At 46.8% G+C, this 22804-nt stretch overlaps 1 protein-coding gene and 1 pseudogene across 5 annotated transcripts in view; both read left to right on the top strand.

Moving 5' to 3' along the window:
• The window catches only part of Ndrg3-ps1 (NDRG family member 3, pseudogene 1), a 35018-nt gene extending 26672 nt beyond the window's left edge, over window positions 1-8346 (top strand). For 3 of the 5 annotated variants that reach the window (XM_063285109.1, XM_063285110.1, XM_063285107.1), the window contains exons 10-14: window positions 670-717; window positions 3988-4023; window positions 4173-4224; window positions 5669-5707; window positions 6802-8346. In XM_063285109.1, the coding sequence (XP_063141179.1) occupies window positions 670-717; window positions 3988-4023; window positions 4173-4224; window positions 5669-5707; window positions 6802-6983 (357 nt within the window). In that variant the 3' untranslated portion in view covers window positions 6984-8346. The remainder of the gene's footprint in view (window positions 1-669; window positions 718-3987; window positions 4024-4172; window positions 4225-5668; window positions 5708-6801) is intronic. The other 2 variants (XM_063285111.1, XM_063285108.1) reach the window with 1 other exon arrangement.
• A 2551-nt stretch (window positions 8347-10897) lies between these two features.
• LOC134486193 (protein NDRG3-like) overlaps window positions 10898-22804 on the top strand; it is a 38063-nt pseudogene continuing 26156 nt past the window's right edge.

Below are 22804 nucleotides of genomic sequence, written 5' to 3'. Positions count from 1 at the left end.
CTATGTGATAAGGAAAAGTTGTTTGGTTTAGTGATTAAATTTAAGATTGTTTGATTAAAAAAATATTTGATTAAAATATTGACCTTTTAGAGCCAGAGGTATATGACTCAGTGATAAGGCACCTTGTCAGAGATAATCTTTCCAAACATTTTCTTTGAGGACACTTTCATAGATATAAGGGTCCAAGATCCCCAACAAGGAGATGAGCCAGGCTGTCATCCCTGATTTTGATGATTGTCACAATGAAACAGCCACAAAGAACTCACTTCACACTGGAGAGCTGGAGACCTTGAGTCAGAAGGGTCAGAGGCTGTGGCGGGGCAGCCGTCCACTCCAGGCAGGAGGGGCTGAGCAGGGAGGTGGGCACAGTGCTTAGGCCCAGCGGGTGGGTAGTCCAGTCGTGCTGGGAAGGCATGGAGAGCCCAGCAGGGTGGGGCCACAGGCCTGTTCACCTCTGAGAAGGGAGGTACCTGCCTACATGTTTTATGGACTTTACAGTCACCATGCTGTTCATTAAAGACTGAAAATATCAGAAAAGAAAATGACAGATTTGTTTAGATGAACACTGAGCCATTAGCCAAGCAGGCATGACACACGACCTAATCTATCTTGTTGTAAGATCACTAATGTGGTAATTCTAGCAGTTTATAAAATTGTTTTGTTTTTCAGGTTGAATGTAATTCTCGCCTCGACCCTATAAATACAACTTTGCTAAAGGTAGTGTGTTTTCTCTTACAGCCAACCATTACGATAACTGAGATACATTCCAGCTCTGTGTTTTAAGCAGCACTGTACAATTCTCTTCTCCTCACTCATGACTGTTAGTGTTCTCTGTCTGGATGAATAAGAAGAAAGCACGCTAATTGCGTTTATGTATTTATGGGTGGGGACAGCACATGCCTAGGCACACATGGCACTTAGGACAACTTCCTTCTTTCCCTCTGTCATGTGGGAGGGCACTATCAGAGGAGCTAGAGGTCTGGCATGGTGGCGCCTTCCTTTAACCCCAGCACTCAGGAGGCACAAGTGGATCTTTAGTGAGAGTGAGACTAGCCTGAGCTACAAAGAGAGACACTGTCTGAAAAATAAAAGGCGGGATGGTGGCCTATACTTAAAACTCCAACTCTCAGGAGGCTGAGGATTGCTCTGTTTGAAGCCAGCCTGAGCTGCATAGTAAGTTCCAGACTATTCTGGCCCACAAAACAAACAGGCAAATAAAGACTAGAAGATAACTATAACCCTGTATCTGTTTTCCTCCACTTTGTGTTATAAACATTTTCCCATTCTACTAAGAGAATTAACATACAAAATTACAAGAAATAAAATAGTACTGAGAATGCTTTATATCCCAATCCTTTGTTTTGTGTTTCAAGATAGGGTATTTCTGTATAATAGCCTTGGCTGTCATAGAACTCATTCTGTAGACCATACTGGCCCCAAACTCACAGAAAGATCTGCCTGCCTCTCCTTTTCCTGTGCTAGGATTGAAGATGCGCTCCACCATGCCTGGCCCCTGTTGTAGTTTTAAGGAAACTTCTAAGCATATCTTAGTGATAAAGGATACAGTTTTTTTCCTCTTAGGCCACTTTATGTTTGTGATACATTTCTAGATTATCAAGAGTACCATGGGGTTGGGGATTTGGCTCAGTGGTAGAGCACTTGCCTAGGAAGCACAAGGTCCTGGGTTCGATCCCCAGCCCCGAAAAAAAAAAAAAAAAGAAAAAAGAAAAAGAGTACCATAAGTGTACCCCAGACAGAACTTCCAGCTGATCATTTTCCAAACAAGCTCTGCTCATGTGTTGGGGAGCTGGCCTGCTGGTCTGCTGCACTTCTCTGTCTCCATCCACTCGGCTCCTGCTTTCTCCCCTTTCTCTCTCAAGTGTGTGTCAAAAGGAAGCCCTGTTACCAGCAGCAACATTAGCTCTCAGAACACGCATTGGCTTAGTGTCTGCCGAGCTCACAGACGATTGATGGGCTTCTCTAAAATATGGATAAAAAATTATGGCTTCAAATTTGATTTTTACAAATTTGGTGGTACCAAAAAAAAAAAAATACTTGGGAGGTAAAAAATCAGGAGTTGAAGTTCATTCTCAGTTGCATGGCAAGTTCAGGCTACATGAGACCCTGTCTCACTAAACACAGGACCAGCTAGATGGCTCAGCGAATAAAGGCGCTCACTGCCAAGCCTGACAACCCGAGCTGAGGTGGAGAGGATTGACTCCCACCAGTTATCATCTTGAACACACACACACACACACACACACACACACACACACACAAACGCCAGGTATGATGTGCATACACGCACACAAAATAAATAAATGCAACTTTTAAAATGTAACAAAAACAAATAGGGGGCTGGAGACAAGGCTCACCGATGAGTGCACACTACTCTTGAAGGGGATCCTCATGGGCGTGGTGTGGAGCCGTCTACTGACACTTGTGTAAGTGCCATACCACTGAACATGATGACTTCTTTACCAGCCCTCCACTGCCTTTAGCTTCCCTAGGCAGGGTAGGGTCTTATGACCCCTTCTCTTCTTCTTCCTCCTTCTCCTCCTCTTCTTCTTTTAAAGAGACAGTAGCTCTTTATATGGTCATGGTTTGCCTAGAACTCACTATGTTACTTGAACTGGCCTTGCCCCAGATGTTGAAGGGGTCCCATTAGAGGCACGTGCAGCAGTGTCGTACTTCTAACCAATTTTTAGTTTCTAAACTTTGCAAAAGTCCCAGGCCACACTAGTTTGTCCCATTTTATATTTTTCAGGTTAAGTGGTTTTTTTCTCAGGCTTGTTTTTTTCAAATTGTTCCTTCTTAAGCTCAAATTCTAATGCCATTTGTGACATTCTTTTGTCTTAAATAATGGCTCTCATTTAAATAAGATTTTAATTGCATCAATGAAACAAGGACACACACATGGACACACACACGGACACACACACACACACACACACACATATATATATATATATCTTTAAATAATTATTTTATGTGTAAGCATTTTGCCTGCAAGTGTGTGTGTGTGTGTGTGTGTGTGTGTGTGTGTGTGTGTGTGTGTGTGTGTGTACCATGTGCTTGACTGGACTGGTGATGTCCAAGCAGGTCAGTAGCAGGTGTCAGATCCCCTAGATCTGGAATTTCAGGGTGTGTCACTGCCATATGGGTGCTAGGGATCAAACCTGGGTCTTCTGGAAGAACAGCATGAGCTCTAACTACTGAGCCATCTTGCCATACCGTTCATATCCCTTTAATCATGGCAAGTCATCGGAATAGCCCCTCTCTGAGGTCAGGTTATATCATCTGGAAGGAGGATGTTGGTTTCTGTCTGGCCGACACGCACTGGAAAGTGCCAAGTACAGACTGGCAGATGCTTCATCTCTGTCACAGAGTTAGAAATGCTAGTTCTCTGGCCTCACTGCACACCTATTCAGTCAGAATCCCCGAGATGTATCCAACAGTCAGGATTTAACGGGATTCCAGTACACACTCGCAAAGCTCTAAGACTGCCCAATGGAAAAAAACCCTTCAAAAGAGAAGAGCAGCCCTAGGAGCCATCTGAGGACTGGGGAGGGACTGGACAGCTCTCCCCACCTGAGGGCATCATACCCTTTGTCATAGAGTCAGAGCAATAAGAGATGAAGGGGACTAGAAAGCAGACATGGTGACATATGCCTGTGCCCAGGTACTCAGGCAAAAGGAAAGGACTGAGCGCTTAGCTTCTTCGGGTACAGGCAGAGCCAGGGTGAAAGGTGTAGCTGGCAACACTGTCAGCCCAACAAGAGGCCTGAAAGCCAGGCCTTAGCATCCTGTGGACAGGCAGCCTGAGTGTCTCTCTCAGGGTTTTGCCCACAGGCATTGCCAGCATCAAGGCAGAGCGTGCACTGACGTGATCCAAAGGTGATGCCCTTAAGTACCTAATCCTGCCCTTCTGACGTAGGATGACGAGGCCACTCCCCTCCACTGACCTTGGTGTTCTTCCTCTTCTAGATGGCAGACTGTGGAGGACTGCCCCAAGTAGTTCAGGTAAGGAAGTGCTCGTAATAGTCACACATACACACACACACACACGCACACGCACACGCACACGCACACGCACACACACACACACACACACACACTGCTACCTCTCTACCTACACAAAAATTATTGCTGTCTTTTGTTTGTCCCCACAGCCTGGGAAGCTCACCGAGGCCTTCAAGTACTTTTTGCAGGGAATGGGCTACAGTGAGTAGTGTCTGTTTTTGATTTATTATAAATGTATAGGTAATAGGATAAGTTTACCATCTAGAGTCACAGTTCGCAGAGCATGTCCCATGTGCTAGTCAGCCCTGAGGTAGAGAACAGCAGAGTACAGAGCCGTCATCCGTCTGTGCGTGTATTACTGAGGCTGATGGCTAAACGTCCTCGACTAAGACTGATGTTGTTCATTTTCTTTTCTTGTGTTCTTTGAGAGAGGGTGTAGCCCTGGCTGTCCTGAAGCTCTCACCCCATGGACCAGGCTGGCCTCGAACTCAGACCCACCTGCCTCTAGCTCCCGAGTGCGGGGATTAAAGGCGTGTGCTACCATGCTTGCCTTTAAGAAGTGACACTGAGCACACTGAGGCTCAACAGTGTTCAGCATGCCTCCCAGGGCAGGCAGTAAACAGCACAGCCAGGGCTGACCCTTCAGAGTCTGTCTCCAGGCTTTCCCACTGAAGCTGTGACTGCCTTAGCCAGGAATCAGAGCATGCAATGCATCTGAGCTCAGCCGAGGCACTCCTGGCCCACAGAAACAAAGCAGAAACTCCAGGAGAAAAGAACAGTGTCATTAGTAAAATCTGTCCTGCCATGAGACAAGCTGGCAGTGTATGTCCACATTGTGTGTTTATGTCATGTGCTACTGTGTTGGCCTATTACCTCTCAGACCCCTGAGCTTTCTCATTTGTCACAGAAATTTACACTTCTCGAGGGGGAAATAGATAAATACCTTTTTTTTTTTAAAGATTTATTTATTTATTATATATAAGTACACTGTAGCTGTCTTCAGACACACCAGAAGCGGGCATCGGATCTCTTTACAGATGGTTGTGAGCCACCATGTGGTTGCTGGGAATTGAACTCATGACCTCTGGAAGAGCAGTCGGGTGCTCTTAACCGCTGAGCCATCTCTCCAGCCCTAGATAAATACCTTTAACCCCAGTACAGAACACTACCTAGCAGGCAGTATTTCTATCTTTGTCCATTGGGTGGTGACCATTGATGAGCTTCCTCAGAACTGGGCCCTGGGTTCAGAATTGTAGCTGACAGGAAGACCATGTGTGTCTTGTCTAGAGTGGCTGTGTTGTCCCCGTCTGTGAGCTGCTACCAACCAAGCCCACGCACAGCCCTCTGGCTCATCAGGAGGAAGAGTCCCCTCCTTGCCTGTTCTTACCCTTTCCCAAAAATACCCGATGATGCAGCTGGGTCCTAATCCCGGGCAGGGTAACCTGTAGAGCATGGGTGGACTAGGTTCTCTGGTCTGTTTTGAGCAGTGGCATTAAAGTGCTTGCATCAGGCTCTTCTCTGGGACCTTGAAAGAAACGTTCATCCCTGACCGAATACCCTGTCAGCAGCATCTAGGCAGCCAAGGTTGTCACTTAGCCCTTGTGGGTCACTAACCTGCCTTTTCCTGTGTCCATCCTGCTTCCAGTCCCGTATGTGCAGCTCAGTCACCTCAGCAGCGAGTCAGGTACCTTCTTGTGCTGGCCCTGCCCGCCTCCCAACTATGCTCTTCCTGCTGCATTGGCTGCCTGCAGCATGTCCGCGGCTTCCCTGTTCAGTGAGAGCCCGATAGAACAGGGCTCAGTGTGTTCTAGGAGTTTACCCTACAGAGCAGGCCTGATCCCTGTAAGAAAGAGCATTCCGTTGAACTGCCCAGGTAACCTTGCACCTTCAGCCAGGGTGACAGCCTCAGCGAAAGCTCAGCAGGGAGGGCCGCTTCTTCACCACCACCACCTGTTTGCTAGTCCTTGACATGAGCCCTAGGTGGGAGTCAAAAGGGCCTGCATCCTTGACGCTAGGTAGAATAGCATCTGTGAGCAGAGACCACCACAGACCTGGTGTCCTCTGATCCCTGTGATGGAAAGACAGCAGGGAGATGACTAATGGTCCAAAATACTAGGCAGTGAGTCATTTCAGGTAAGGCCCTGTGCAGGCCATGTTCATGCTGAGAGGATCTTACAGTCAAAGTGGAAACAGTAGCAAAAAAGTCTAAATTAAACACCCCCAGAGTCCCTCCCCTCTCAATCCCTGGACCCAACAACCTGTACCTCATCCTGTGTAGAGATCAGCTCCAAAACACCTTCTCTCCCCTCCACCCATCCGTGTCTCCTTCCCAGAGGGCAACGGTAGCCTGTGGACACGGATGGTAGTCTTGTTGTATCGGGCTTGCACTGTGTTTGTGAAATACCTTCCTACTTGTGTGGTTTGTTGTTCTTTCTTTGGTTTAGTCTTGCATGCACTGCAGGTTTTGGGGACCACTATCTGTTCCCAAAGCCACCTTCCTAATCACTGTTTGAATGGCGGGGGCACAGCTAAGAGGCTTTACTCTGTAGGCTTTCCCATCCTACTCTGAAGGAAAATCTGAGGAGAATCCAGACGCAGAGGATCAGAGCAGCCTTGCGTACAGTCACTCACCTAAGCAAATAATGCAAAGTGGGGATCTCTCATGTGACCTGGGCACCATCTTAGGTGGGCTGGGAAAGGTAAAGTCTTTGCTGAAACTTGTAGAGCATCTGGGCTTCCCCAGGCTCCTGCTCCTGACCTCTTGGCTCTTTGTTACAGTACCATCTGCCAGCATGACCCGGCTCGCCCGATCACGAACCCACTCCACCTCAAGTAGCATTGGCTCTGGAGAAAGTCCCTTCAGCAGGTCTGTGACCAGCAATCAGTCAGATGGAACTCAAGAATCCTGTGAGTCCCCTGATGTCCTGGACAGACACCAGACCATGGAAGTGTCTTGCTAAGCAGATGCTCCTCCCCTGGACCATGCAAGTCCCTCCTCCTTGAAATGACCACTCCATAATAGAACATTTCATTCCGTCAGCTGGCCTCCACTTTCTTTCACTCATGCATGGCCACAGCATCTCTCTCTAGTAGGCTGGATTATCATTCTCTCTGCCCTTTTGTATGTACCGAGAACCACACCCATGCCATTACTGTAACATTCCAACACCTTGATCTGATCCGATCTCCATATCTTCTCTTGCCAGCCTTTCCCTGCGCTCCCTCAAATATGTATCTGACGAGACTCTTTAATTCCCAACTCCATGTGTGTGCGAGCACGCGTGTCTGTGTCTGTGTGTGCATAGTTCTGTGATTTTAGACATGCTTTCTTGTAGTGCTTCTGCAAAGGGACTTTTTTGAATTCTCAGTGGCATTTTTAAGGGAAATATGCAGAGTGGATATCTGGGTGGGTTAGGCCACAAGATTGGATTTTGGTTCCACTTGGACAACTAACAGTATTTGTAGAGTGATTTCAGGAGAGAGCAGGTCTGAGGAATATGTGAGGCTATAGTTACTGTGTGGGCCACTGGTGAGGTAACGATTACACAGATAGGCAGGCAGGGTGGCAGTCACCTCCCCTGTCCACGTGGATTCATACCTGTCATCGTGTAAGTCAGAGGGAGGGATCTGAAGCCTGTGAGTGATGTCTGGTACACTGTGGAGTTTTCTCCAGAGAAGTGGCCTAAGCCCTCGGTTAGCCGAGAAAGATGGAAAGCAAAGCGCCAGGCTTCGCTCTACAGAGAGAAAGTGCTGTCCCTGAAGCATCTGAGTCCACTTACCAGACACCCAGGCATCAGCAGGAAGTGCCTCCTGGTCTGAGGGAGAGCGGTTCTCCATCCCTCGGTCCCAGAGAACAGAGTGATATTTGAAAATGCCATCGATGGTGAGGGTTTTATTGGGGAAGAGGAAGGACCGTTAGCACACACCATCATGGTAAATAAGTGGAGCCTAAGTGTCAGCAGACATGATGAAAGCCAAGTCACCTTGAAGGTGACTTTTCTGGGAAGGTCTTAAGCATGTAATGTCCCTTAATAGGAGGGAAAGGGACAATCTCAGGGCAGCCTTGTCCAGGTAGAAATATTTTGCCCCCCTGTCTGTTGTTGGTGAGGGGTCACACCAGCCAGGGAGACCCTCTGGGAAGAAGCTGCCACACACAAGGACTCTGGAAGGATCCACATGTGAGCCCAGCCAGGGTCATACGGTTCCCAACCTGAGGAAAAGGTTTTTCACACACTCCTTGCTTTCTGCTGAGATAAGAAAGGTGTCACTCTGCAGAGTGTGACTTTTTACAGGTTAAATAAAGCTGTATATGTCTCATTGTTACCTGGCTGTGGTGTCATTTCTCTAAAGCGGCTCTCCAGGGCTTTGTGGGGGGAGGGTTTCCTTTACCAGTTCCAGACTCCATTTTCTTACCTGTGATTACGTATCCCAGTGACTCTTGCAAGAGGGAGAAACGAACACATTAGAATAAATAATGTGTTTGAGATCTTACAGGCAGTTAAGGGGAGACCTGCTGAATTCCCATCTACGTGACATGGCCTACTCCTTTCAAAACTCCCAAGAAGCCTGACAGTGCTGTTTTTAAAGAGAAGTTGCTAGATCCCAAGGAAGCTTGTGCATTTCTTATGTCCCACCATCTCTGGAATTCCTGGTCCACCTGTCATGTAATCATTTGCAACCACTTTCCTGAGTTGCTCTTAAGATAGCAGACTCTAATTCTCCAGAAGCTGCTGTATACTACGTCCTCTAAGAATGGTTTTAGGAGGCCACTGTCTCATCATATACGGTAGAAAGAGCGGTCACTCTGAGAATGGAAGTAGGCTTTCCTTATCTCAGGAATGGGACTCAGGAGGGGATCTGGTGGCAATAACAGGTTTCTAAGATTTCATGGAAACACAGTCTGCTCTCCCCACCTGACTGCCTCCTGGAGACTCGAATTCTTCCGTCTAGCCTTCAGATACCTGCTGGCCCTTCTGACCACCCACTTGCCATACAGAGCAGACTGTTGGCCCTGGACCACAGTCTTCTAGCATGACTGAAGAGAGAACTCTGGATTATCCTCCAAAGACACGGCCAGCTGCTTCATCTCACAAGAGGAGATTCTCAGTTCGAAAAGGAGTATGTACAGCTAGGACCAGATATGAGTGGGCCCTTTGGGTCAGTTCCAAGCTCTAGAACAAAACAAAAAAGCCCACAAAAATCACAATAGACAAGATGGCCCTGCCAGCTCTGCAAGGTCTAACCTGGTGCCTGAGCGGCAGGCAGCAGCTCGTCCTCCACATGAGGTCATCGCAGTGAGAATGGGAATCGAGAGAAGCAAAGCAGCCTGGGTACTGGGCAGTTTCTGCTGCCTTTCTCCAGCACTCTGCCCACCCTCTCGCCGGGACACCACAGACAGTGAGTGCCTATGCACATAGGATGTCACTCAGATGTGTGCCAAATGATCTGATCTCTTGTGCAAAAGTGGCCAGCACCTGGTTATCCTCCGCCTCACTGCTGCTGCCTGGGCCTCATCTTCCCCAGTAGTTGCCATGCCTTGGCCCGACCAGGAAGGGAATGTTGCAGAGTCCTGGAGAGGTGTCCAGCAAAGAGCAGGTCCCCTGTGGCCCAAGGGTCCTGAAGGTTGTGGTCTTGTTGGACTAGAGCAAGGGAGTTGATAGCCTCCAGTGCTCCCTTCACAGCCCTGGGTAGTGAGCCCTGTGGAGCGAGCAAGTCAGTAGTAGGACCCTTCATCACAGGAGACCCCACAAGCTGCATGCTATGTCTGAGGTCACATAGCTGGTCTGAGTTAGTCCCCCATGCTACCCATGGCAAGCAGAAAGCCAAGCACTTAGCCTGAACCTCATATTCATGGCAGCTCAAATGGAAGAGCTGCCTTGGCAGTGAGCAAATGCCAGCCCCCAGGAGGCAGCAGAACCACCACCCTCACCAAAGCAGCCCAATCCCCAAAGTCAGAGAGAGGAAGGGGCTGTCCAGAGTCAACCCTGGACCACCAGCCTGCTTAGTGTCTGTCTTAATCAGGGTTTGTATTCCTGCACAAAACATCATGATCAAGAAGCAACTTGGAGGGGCTGGAGAGATGGCTCAGAGGTTAAGAGCACTGACTGCTCTTACAGAGGTCCTGAGTTCAAATCCCAGCAACCACATAGTGGCTCACAACCAACTGTAATGTGGTCATATGCCCTCTTCTGGTGTGTCTGAAGATAGTTACAGTGTACTCACATTAAAAAATTTTTTTTAAAAATTAAAAAAAAGGGGTTGGGGATTTAGCTCAGTGGTAGAGCGCTTGCCTAGGAAGCGCAAGGCCCTGGGTTCGGTCCCCAGCTCCGAAAAAAAGAACCAAAAAAAAAAAAAAAAATTAAAAAAAAAAAAAAGCAACTTGGAGAGGAAAGGTTTATTCAGCTTACACTTCCACATTGCTGTCATCACCAAAGGAAGTCAGGATAGGAACTCACGCAGGGCAGGAACTTGGAAGCAGGAGCTTCTGCAGAGGCCACGAAGGGGTACTGCTTACTGGATTGCTTCCCCTGGGTTGCTCAGCTCGCTTTCTCATCCAGAAAACCAACCCAGGGACGGCACCACCCACCGTGGGCTGGGCCCTCCCTCCTTGATCACTAGTTGAGAAAATGCCTTACAGCTGGATCTCATGGAGGCATTTCCTCAAGGGAGGCTCCTTCCTCTGTGATAACTCCAGCTTGGGTCAAGTTGGCACACAAAACCAACCAGTCCAGTGTTCTTGAACTGAACTGAACCAGTCAGTACAGTGCTGTGATACTGGGGTCCTGTACAGAAACAAATGCTGTTTCTCCAGATGATGAGACAGGGCTGTAAGATGGGGTGGGGTGGGGTGGGGTTAGGGGGTGGGGGGAGCACAGAGGGTTTGTCATCCCTACAAGGCTGTGTCTCTTCTCAGTGGGGACTATTCCAGGACATGGATGTCATCCCATGGCATTGATAAGCAACATCCTCATCCAGGAAACGGGTATCTCTAGGGTAAGGAAGGCACCCACTGTGTCCTCATGCTATTCTGTGAGCTGTGCTTCCAACCCCTGGCAGTACCTGGCCAGCTGAATGGAACCAAACAGGTGAAATTACATCTTGTCCTGCTGAGAGCAAGGAGACCATCTGAAAAGGACTAGAGAACCCAGCCCCCTCACTGAACCACTTACCACAGTGTTGGAAAAGCAGTGTTATCTGAGACACGGTTGATAATGTGTACGGCCTTTTGTGGGCCTCGCTGGCTGTTGGGACCAGGAGCAAGGGATTGTGCAGTCATGACAGATGAAACAGACATTCAAACTGGGAATGGTTCACAAGGTTCACTTATGCCCAGAAGTTTGGAGACAGCCTGGGGAACATAATCCTCAGTTCATAGTGTCATTTAAAAAAGAAAAGAATATTTGAAAACATCTAAGACATGAGTATGTAATTAAAACTGGGAAGGAACCCAACTATGCAAGCGAAGAAGGAAGAGTTCCTGGAAACACTTATCAAAAAGATATTCAAGACCAGGAAGGAAATGTGATCCCAGGGCTGGCTTTCCAGGGCACTATCTATTCAAACCCAAATGTGGGGTGTGGTTATGAGGAAAGGGAACACCAAGAAGGGAAGTGACCAGTCAGTCCCTCAGAGCCTTGCAAGCCACTACTATGTCACATAGACACACACTCCTAGCAATCTTAGCCTGTGTTTTTGACATTTTTAATTGTATTCAGTGTCCCTTCTGTTTGTGACTCCCATCCCAAGACCTCATGGTTCTCCCTTGGCCCAACTCTAACCCTAACCATGGTCCCTGGCATGCCTGGAGAGACCTCAGTGTCTTCCGACTATCCCTGCCACTAAGTAGCAGAATGTGACCCCAGGCCTAAGTAATGGCCGGTTCTCCAGTCCACAGGAACTCAAAGGAGGATCATCAGCAAAGGCTGAAGCTTCCTAGGGAGCTTCCTGAGAAAGGGTGGGGTCCAGACAGACACAAAGGAAATGGAGAAGGCACACACACACATGCTTCAAAGTTGCTACAAAGAGGTGGCAGAGACCAGCTGTGTTCTTCAGAACAGAGCAAAGCCACAGCCAAGGAAAGACCAATACAAAGCAAACACCTACAGCTTGCTAGCAGTCTCTGCCTGTGAAGAAAGGGGTCAGGGCTTGAACCTGACAAGAAGTGGGTTACTCCTGGTGTTGGTCAAGTGTCTGGATCCTAGCTGGATCTATGGGCTGTGTTCCCTCAGTATCTGTCTTTTCTGGTTTCTTTTGGCAGTGTGCTTCTGAGAGACTGCTGAGGAATGATGGGAAGTTTGCCCAGCAGAGGGAAAGCCTGCCCAGCCCAAGATCCAGTACGTCTGGTCCAGGCCAGAGACCTACAAGCAGGTAGGTCATGTGTGTGGGATCGTCAGGCCCTTCCAAGACATCATGAGTCAATTTGCACCTAGATCTCACTACCTCTCGGACTTTGGCCATCAACTCCTATACTGCCCCAAGCTTCAAGGAGAGCCTATGAACATCCTTCACAGTGAGCCAAACAAGGGCTCCTGGCTTCTGCTGAGCTCGGAGTAGTGGTAAGAACATCCCAGGAGCAGAAAGAAGAGGAAATAGGAGGGGCTGGGCAAGGAGTTCAGCAGCAGAGCACCTGGTTTGCACAGAGGAAGCTATGGGTTCCATCTCTAACCCACACACATAAAACACTTAGCCTCGAAGTCACAGTCTACAGTCCAAGTGGTCAGTGGCCTCACGGACTGAGTGACTACCTTATTGTATAACATAGAAATAGGATATTGACGTTGTTTGCTGCAGGAAGTTCTTGACCTACAAGGTGTTGTGAAGCACTTGACACAAAACCACGTTTCCTGCTGTACATGTATGTTTAATCTATTTTAATTTGGGGGGAATGCACATAAATACACGTATTAATAAATGCTAGAAGCGTTAGATCCCTGTAGCTGGAGTTATAGGCACTTGTAATTTACCTACCTGAAATGGGCTCTAGGGACAAAAGTTAGCCTCGGAGGCAACTCTCTAGTTCCTTCTTTCATATGCATACATACATACATACATACATACATACATACATACATACATACTCTTGCTATTTAGTCTAGGGTGTTCAGGAACTTGCTATTACAGAAAGACTTGCTTTGAATTCCCAATCCTTCTGCATCAGACTCCTTGAAGTTGGGACCACAGGTGTGTACAAACACTCGTGTGGGTTTTAGGTTCTCTTGGCTTAGGGTTGGGGATTTAGCTCAGTGGTAGAGCGCTTGCCTAGGAAGTGCAAGGCCCTGGGTTCGGTCCCCAGCTCCAAAAAAAAAAAAAAAAAAAAAAAAAAAAATTAAAAAAAAAATGTGTAGCTCATACTTGTGGTAAGTACACTGATCATGTTTGTGCTCCATTAGCCACACACACACACACACACACACACACACACACACACACACACACACACACACACCTACACCTTGTTTTTGTTTTTCAAGGCAGAGTTTCTGTAGTTCTGGCTGTCCTGGAACTTGCTCTGTAGACCAGGCTGGCCTTGAACTCACAGAGATCTGCCAGCCTCTGCCTCAAAATTGCTGGGATTAAAAGTGTGCACCACCACTACCTGGCTCTATGACTTCTCTTTACCTCTCCAATCCTTCCTCTTCCTCTCCCTCTCTACTTTAACATCAAAGTGTGTGTGCGTGTGTGTGTGTGTGTGTGTGTGTGTGTGTGTGTGTGTGTGTGTGTACTCATGGGTTTGTGTAGCTTATGTTCCACAAATGAGAGAGAAAACATGCAACCTCTTATTTTATGAAGCACAATGATCTCTAACTGCATACATTTTCCTGAAATTATGGACAAATGAAACTCCATTGCATGTACATGATACTTTTTCTGTTTCCATTCATTTGTTCATGGACACCGAGGCTGACTCTAAAGCTTGCCTATCATGAAGATGATAAAATAGAGATGTACAGGGCTACCATGGTTTATTGACTTGAATTTCTTCAGGTGTGTATGAAGGAACATAAGAATAATAATTTTCTAAGATATCGCTGAGCAAAAGTCCCAGCATTTAAGATAGCTGAATAAACAAATCATCCTAGAAATTTTAATATTTTTATGTCAAAACTATAGGTTTAGGTCTAGTTCTTATTACCTGAAACAGCCCATAAATGTTTGCTTTTTTTTTTTTTTTTAATAAAAATCACTTTATTGGACTGGAGAGATGGCTCAGAGGCTAAGAACACTGACTGCTCTTCCAGAGGTCCTGAGTTCAATTCCCAGCAACCACATGGTGGCTCACAACCATCTGTAATGGGATCTGATGCCCTCTTCTGGTGTGTCTGAAGATAGCTACAGTGTACTTATATACATAAATAATATTTTTTTTTAAAAAAAATCACTTTACGGGGTTGGGGATTTAGCTCAGCGGTAGAGCACTTACCTAGCAAGCGCAAGGCCCTGGGTTCGGTCCCCAGCTCCGAAAAAAAGAAAAAAAAAATCACTTTACTGTAGAATTTGAAAATAAAAATATCGCACGTATTAATATAACCACTCAAACAAGCGCTTGCCTAGACCCAAAGTCTGTCCATCACAGTGAACTCCTGCACAGTTAGAGCAGCCATTCAGAAGCCATAGAGTTTCACTTCGGATTTTACACTTTCCCTCGCAATTACATTTTATATATGTCCACACACACAAAACAAAAAACCCATGATAGAGTGAAAACTAGAAAAAGGTAATTTATTTTTCATGACCTGTGCCCATTACTTCTTCTTGTCCTTCCTCACCGTGTAATAACACTCTTCCCTAGTCTCCTGTCTACGTGTTATATCCACACACTTGTATACAGTAGAGACTAGGATCTGGGGAGAACATGCAGTTTTCTCAACAACTGGGTTCTGTTTATATAAATCTCTTCTAAAATCGCATCTTGATTTAGAGTTTGAATAGCATCTTAGGGTTCTCTAGAGAAACAGGAGCAATTATGTGTGCATATGGCTATCACGCATGCGTAGGTACACAAATTGACTATAAGGAATCTGCGTGTGTGGACGTGAAGCTGCAAAGGTGAACTGGTGAGAAGGGAGAAGACCTGTGGAGAGTTGTTGCCCAGGGCGGTACTGAGCTTCATGGCCATGGTGTTTTGAATAGCATCCCTGTCACGCTCACACATGTGACCACTTGGCCCTCAGTTGGAGGTCCTGTTTCAGGAGGCTGTGGAACCTTTAGAGGTAGAGCCTTGCTAAAGGAGTATGTCACCGGGAACAGACTGAGAGTTTTTAGCCTTACCCCACTTCCAACTGGGTTGAAGACATGATCTCCCAGCCTCTTATAACTGCTCTGATGCCTCCCCTCCCACTGCGGACTCACCCTCTGGAACAGGGGACTAAACTAAACTTTTCCATAAGTTGCTTTTGCTCAGGATGTTTTTACCACAACAGCAAAAAGTAACTAATAACAGTGTAACTGGGCCAGGTCCCCAACTATGGAGCACTACAGCCGGGGAGAACACTAAACATTTCGTGCAGTTAGTCACTCACTGTTTCTCTTCTCATCGTGGACTACGTCTGTAAAGACTGAAGGAAGAAAAGACACAGTTTAGGCTGACATTGCCAACGAGGGTTTTGGACTGAGTGTGGCATATGAGAAGACTGGGAGCCGTGACTGGTGACAAGCAGAAACAGGAATTGAAAAGTGTTGGCAGAACCAGGCTGAAAAAGTGTGAGAGGCGAAGGTGGGGAGCCATGGCAAGTCAGAGGGCAGAGGCTAAGGAGCAGATTCACCGCTTCCTGTGAGAGCCAACGCAACCGGAAGCGAGGCTGTCCCTCTACAAAGGGTGCAGCAGTAGGAATTGTATCAGAGATTCCTGAAGTGGGGCTGAGAAGACCCCACCCATCCCTAAGGGTCTGTAGAAAGTTAATAATCACTGAGGGGGGAGGAAACACAGTTCCCCTGCGGTACAGTCATTGATAGCATTCCCATGTGCCTGTAAGTGACTCATGTTACAAAAAGCAACAACGTGAAGCTTACACACACACACACAAATACATAAACACACAAACACACACAATTCATATATAACATTGGAAAACTCATACGATAGCCTAATTATTAGAAAAAATAACATTTCATATTAGCAAAAACAATTGCTAGAATGGAGAAGAAATATTGTCAGGCATTAGGCGATCATGGTTTAACTGGTCTCAGAGATAAAGGACCAGTGATACTGTGACGGCATGTTTAACCAAAGGGAAAGGACATGAGAAAGTCCAAAGTTGGGCTGGAGAAATGGCTCAGTGGTTAAGAGCACTGATTGCAGGGTTGGGGATTTAGCTCAGTGGGCCCTGGGTTCGGTCCTCAGCTCCAAAAAAAAAAAAAAAAAAAAAAAAAAAAAAAAGCACTGACTGCTCTTCCAGAGGTCCTGAGTTCAAATCCCAGCACCCACATGGTGGCTCACAACCATCTGTAATGAGATCTGATGCCCTCTTCTGGTGTGTCTGAAAACAGCTACAGTGTACTCATATATAATAAATAAAAAAATAAATCTTTTAAAAAAAAAAGAAAGTCCAAAGTTGCTGGTTATCAAACTGGTGCCACCCTGGCTCAGGTTCTACCAGGCTCTCTGGTTAGGATGCCATCTGGGTGACAGGGTAGGCAGTCGTCACAGATGGAGATGTCGGCCACCTGGATGAGCTTAAGTTGTATCATAAGCCTGGAGTGCAACGGGATGTGTCCCTAAAGTACACCACCGCAGAGATGGACACCAGAGCCCGTGAGAGGTCGCTTCGAGTTCTGCCCTCTGAGCACAGGCTGCCATTGTGGGTCACATTCTAGAATGCTGGGGTGACAGTCCCTGGAGAAAGCCAGTCAGGCAGATGAGGGTTGAGCAGAACAGGAAGATGGCAACTTACACCCTGTAGTCTGACAATCGTATCAGCTCCACAGCGGAGACCTCTGCCTGCTTCCCCACATGGAGTCTCCTTCAGTCTGCTCGTGCACTAGTTTACAGCAGATATGTGTCCAAATCCCTGTGGAGGTGAGCGCCTCCCCTCTCTCCACACTGTTGCTCGCAGACAGTTTTCATTCCCATTCTTCAAAGAGGAAGATGAATTCTGAGACACCGACAATGCAAAGCAGGAGACCAAAGTAGGGCGACACTCATTTTCCTCTCAATAACATGACCTCGTTTCCCTTGTGGCTGGATAAAACTCCATTGTACGGACTCATCACGCTTCCTTCATCCATCTTGACGACAGCCACGTGGGTGACAGGCGAGATGGAATCCCAGCGCAGTTTTTAATCGACATTTCCCTGCTAGGTCAGAATGTGTTGGTTTTATTTCTATGTATTATTACAGCGTGTATACTGTGAAGGGAAGGGTTGTCGTGCACATGCTTCGGCACATGTGGATGCGAAGACGGTTTTGTTGGCTCTTTCCACATTTACTCGGGATCAGACTGGTGTTACCGGCTCTGGCCGCAAGTACCTCAGCTGCCGAGCTACCTCACCAGCCACGGACTGGCTGCCCCTGACAACTGTCCAATCCGCATGCTCCTTCGTTACCTTCATGAGTTCTTTATACAAAGCACTAACTTCGATGTTTCATTAATGAATTCGATGTTTTGTTTTCTGTGCACTGACGTTTTGCCTGAGTGTATGCTTGTGTGATGGTGTCAGATCTCAGAGTCAGGGGCAGGTGAGAGATGCCATGTGGGGACTGGGAATTAAACCTGGGTCCTCTGGAAAAACAGTCGGTGTTCTTAGCTGATGTCTCGAGCACCTAACTTGGATGTTTTAAAAGTTATTCTTCTTCCATTTTATCTGCTTATTTATAGCCTGTGTGCCTCAGTGCCCTGAGGAGACAAGACGTTGTGTGGGGTTCTGTCCCTCCACTTTGTGCTTCTGGGAATTGAACTCAGGCCATAGGCTCGCCATCAAGTGCCTCTACTCACTGAGCCATCTTGAGGGCCCTCCAATTTTAATTTGCGGGGTTTTTTTGTTTGTTTGTTTGTTTGTTTCTAAAGCAGTGTTTCTCTGTAAGCCTGACTGACTGTCCTGGAACTCAGAAGTTTGTCTGCTTCTTCCTCCTCAGTGATGGGATTAGCGGGTCATATCTTACATGTAATTAAAATATTACATGTGTGTATGAGTGTGCACATGTGGATATGCCAAGTGCTTGTTGTTGGTCAGACAACAGCTTGTGGTGACCCGTTTAGGGTCATCTTTAATTGACTCTCAGGGCTTTTTATTTCCTTTTTTTGCATGTGTATATGTGATATGTGTGCATGACTATGCAAGGTCATATGTGTGCATCCCTGTGTGTGGGCATGAACAAAACAAGGAGAAAAACTGCAAAGCCAGCACTTGTTGTCTTAGTTAGGGTTTTACTGCTGTGAGCAGACACCATGACCAAGGCAACTCTTATAAAGAAAGCGTTTTATTGGGGCTGGTTTACAGGTTCAGAGGTTCAGCCCATTATCACCAAGGTTGGAGCATGGCAGCCTGCAGGCAGACATGGGGCTGGAGTTCAGCATCTTGTTCTGAAGGCAGCTAGGAGGAAACTGGCTTCCAGGCAGCTAGGATGAGGTCTTGAAGCCCACACCCACAGTGGCACACTTCCTCCAACAGGGCCACACCAACTTGAACAAGGCCACACCCACTACAAGGCCACACCTACTTGAACAAGGCCACACCTACTTGAACGAGGCCACACCTACTCCAACAAGGCCACACCTACTCCAACAAGGCCATACCTACTCCAACAAGGCCTCACCTACTCCAACAAGGCCACACCTCCATATAGTGCCTCTCCCTGGGCCAAGCATGCACAAACCTCACATTTGCACTTCCTTTTATGTTTCATCCACAGGCTTGTTCATTTGAAGTGAATTTTTTTACAAATAGTATCTTGAATTCTTTGCATTTCTTTGGATTTGTTGACTGAGGAGCTGACAGGGGTCGTGTTGCCTTCTCGTGTCTGGTTCTGGACTGCAAGTCCCGCATCTGTTGGCTGTCTCTTTCTAGTTTGTTCTGAGGTCTTCTTAGTAGGCATCCTCCTCTTGAGGGCTCAATCTTCAGTGCCATTCAGAGATGAGAGAGTAATTTTAATAGCAATGGGACCAAACCAAACTGGATATGGAAATGCATTATAAATTAAAGCCAATCACCAGAGAGAGAGAGAGAGAGAGAGAGAGAGAGAGAGAAACCACAGAGCAGAAAAGAATAAATCATGGAATTCTGCAGTTATATAGAATGAGCTGTGAAGTTAAAAACTAGTTAGGATAAGTGTAAAAGCAGTACAGGAATGAAATAAAGGAAATGCGTCTGGAAGGGTCAGTAGGGAAGAAGCCAGGTCAAACAGAAGAAGAGAAAAAATATATCAGGCACGACAGCTCGCGTGAGGCCTTATACACCCAGCATTCTGGAGACCAAGGCAGGAGGAGCTGTGTAAATTAAAAGTTGTGGGATCTGTCGGAGACAGAAAAGGGAGGAGAGAGGAGAGAAAGAGACAGAGGAGAGATGGAAATGGTGAGGGAGAGAGGGGAGGGGGAGAGAGAGGGGGAGAGGGAAAGGGAGAGGGGGAGAAGGGGGAGAGAGAGAGAGAGAGAGAGAGAGAGAGAAGGAAAGGGAGAGGGAGGGAGAGAGGAAGAGAGGGAGAGAGAGAGACAGAGACAGAGAGAGACAGAGAGAGAGAGAGACAGAGAGACAGAGAGAGAATATGCAATAAAGAAAAACAGAGCAATTCCTAAAGTTGTCCTCTTGCTGCCACACACACCATGCTTCCCACACACACTATAATAAATAAATAAGTGTAATTATGTAAGAAAATATATGTCAAAATCAGGATGTGGTGGCTCATGCATATTAACCCCAGTACTTGGGAGGCAATAGCAGCAGGCTCGCCTCAAGGCCAGCCATGAGATCACAGCTAGAGCTTGTCTAAAACAACTTCAAAGACAGTCACAAGAAGAAAACAAAAACAAAAAAGCTTTTTAGAAATAAAAGTTAAACTAAAAGTGAAAACAGAGGAAAGGCAGACTTGGGGCAGGAGGAGCCTGGAGCTCTTTCTGGTGCAGGACAAGAGGAGGCTGGAGCTGCTCCTCCTGTGTCTACAAATACCACAGCCTGTGCTGGGGGTGGGGTGACCTGTTGCGTTAGGTCTCTTGGCTTGCTTACCATCTGAGTAGTGCTAAGCCTGGACCAATCAAGGGCGGATGTCTGACAGATGCCTCCATATAAAAGCTTCTTTCTGTGTTTACCAGGAGCCCCTGATAGTCACACTTTGCATTTCAACCTAGGGGCCAAATGGATTCTCACTGCAGATTCCTTTCCCTCCCCCGAAATTTGAATACCATGGGATAGCTAATGTCTAAGCAAAGGGGGATCTTTTGAGTGTGTTGGAGAATAGGAACCAAACAGATCTGTACTGGAAAATCGGTCACAGTGCCCCCATATCTCACCCACCGAGATAGCTGTACAAATCAAGCTTTGAGATTCTCAGCATGCAAGCATTAAGCTATGTGACAGATGATTTCAGACATGGTCACATGCAGATCACTGACAAGGGCTTCTGAGTCTTTTTTTTTTTTTTTCGGTTCTTTTTTTTTCGGAGCTGGGGACCAAACCCAGGGCCTTGCGCTTCCTAGGCATGCGCTCTACCACCGAGCTAAATCCCCAACCCCAGCTTCTGAGTCTTAATGGGGATCGGCTATCACAGTGATAGGATCTGATCTCTCCACAGAGGGTGAGCCAGCCACTGACTACTGTGCCCTTAACTGCCCAAGCTTCATGCCACAGACCTTATCACACGTCCAGATGTGAGCTGCTGTCTCCACACTCATCTCACATGGCTGTCTCACACCCAGAAACTATGGCAGGATGCTACCAGATGTGTGACTGGTCCTTGCTTTTAGGTTCCCAGAATAGTTCAGTCTCAAATAACCACCCGTTTCTCAAGATAGGACCTTTCCTAGTGCTGGCTTGTCACAAGGGAGGAGTAGTCACTATAACACCAAATTCCCCCACTGGATTTTTAAAAAGAATTTATTTTTAATTTATGTGTATGAGGGCTTTGCCTGTGAATATGTGCGCTGCGTGCATGCCTGATGCCCAGGGAGTGCAGAACAGCATGTCAGATCTTCTGGAACTAGAACTACAAACAGCTATGAACCTCCAGGCAGGTGCTGGGAACTGAACCTGGGTCCTCTTCAAGAGCTGCAAGTGCTCTTAACCACTGAGCTGTCTCTGTAGACTCCAACCCCAGTGGATTTAAGACACACAAAACTGCAGGCTTGCCCTGTGGTTAAGCTGCCAGTCTCTTCACCGGGAATGGTTGGCTTACTTTCTGGATGTGGTCTCTGCTTCCTCCCTGCACATACACGGCTACAAGAGATAGAGCCCGGGGTTGGGGATTTAGCTCAGTGGTAGAGCGCTTGCCTAGGAAGTGCAAGGCCCTGGGTTTGGTCCCCAGCTCCAAAAAAAAGAACCAAAAAATAAAAAAAATAAAAAAAATAAAAAAAGAGATAGAGCCCTTGGTCAATCTGTTTGTCCCTTTCCCTATGCATCCCTCAAGCTTGTCCAGGCATACCAACCGTTCTGTCTCCTCAGTTGTGATCTCTTTCTTTCTTTCTCTCTTTCTTTCTCTCTTTCTTTCTCTCTTTCTTTTTCTTTCTTTCTTTCTTTCTTTCTTTCTTTCTCTCTTTCTCTCTTTCTCTCTTTCTCTCTTTCTTTCTTTCTTTCTTTCTTTCTTCCTTTTGTCTTTGGAAGCAAAATAGCTTCATCATATCTACCCCCAACTCTTCCTGTTCCTCCCAGGTACCCTAACATGTCCCCATCCTCTCCTTTTTAAATTCTTTCTGTCCTCCCTTATTATGAAAAAAAATCATGCAGCCACAGGAGTTTTTAATTTCTCCTTCACAAACCCTGTGCTTTCTTCCAAGTCAGCTCACATCTGTTTCTACCCCCATGTCTCCTCCATCATTTTAAACCATCACTAGCCTTCGAGAAAAGAAATCAGTGACAGAAAGCAACATGCCTGACTTTATCTACTCCAACCTGGGCTTTGATATACTGGTGTCTAACAGGGTGTGGCGGTGCACAGGGGACGCTGAGGTAAGATGATCATGAGTTTGAGGCCACCTGAATTGTTTAGCAAGACTCTCAGAAAAGAAAAGCAAAACATTAAAGGACAAGACCATGAAGCCTCCTGTATATGGTAGCTCATGTGTATAATCTCAGCACACGGGAGGATGGACCAGGAGGGTCATCATGAACACAGGACATTCTACAGTACAGACTTACCTATTTATTTGAGGGGCACACAGCACACATGTGGAAGCCATGAAATATCTTGAAGGGATTGGTTCTTTCCTTCCACCACATGAGGTCTGAGGATCGAAATCAAGTGGTCAGGCTTGGCAGAAATGCCTGCAGGGCTGTGCCATCTCGCTGGCTTGTGCTGTGGAGATGTGGCAATATCCGGTCAGCTTGACACACTCTTCTGTGGCCCCCAGCAAAGATGCAGTTCACTGTCGAGATGGAGTTACGTTGAAAGGCCTTTGTGGGACATTTGTGTTTAAGATAGGTTCTCTAATGCAGGTAAATTCCTGGTCCAGCCAAGGATGACTTTGAACTTCTAATCCTCTCGCCTCCGGCTCCTGAGTTCTGTCATTGAAGTCATTTATCACTAAGCACAGTGGTTTTTGCATTTGAAATCTACCTAATGTGAGACTGACGGATGCAGGTATCATCAGCAGAGATGCATTAGTTAATCAGATTGTTTATTTTTTAGGAATGTTAAAAC

The sequence above is a fragment of the Rattus norvegicus genome, chromosome 3 (assembly GCF_036323735.1).
Source record: "Rattus norvegicus strain BN/NHsdMcwi chromosome 3, GRCr8, whole genome shotgun sequence".
NCBI lineage: Eukaryota > Metazoa > Chordata > Mammalia > Rodentia > Muridae > Rattus > Rattus norvegicus.
Note: the sequence above shows the minus strand (reverse complement) of the source record. Positions and strands in the feature narration are given on the sequence as shown.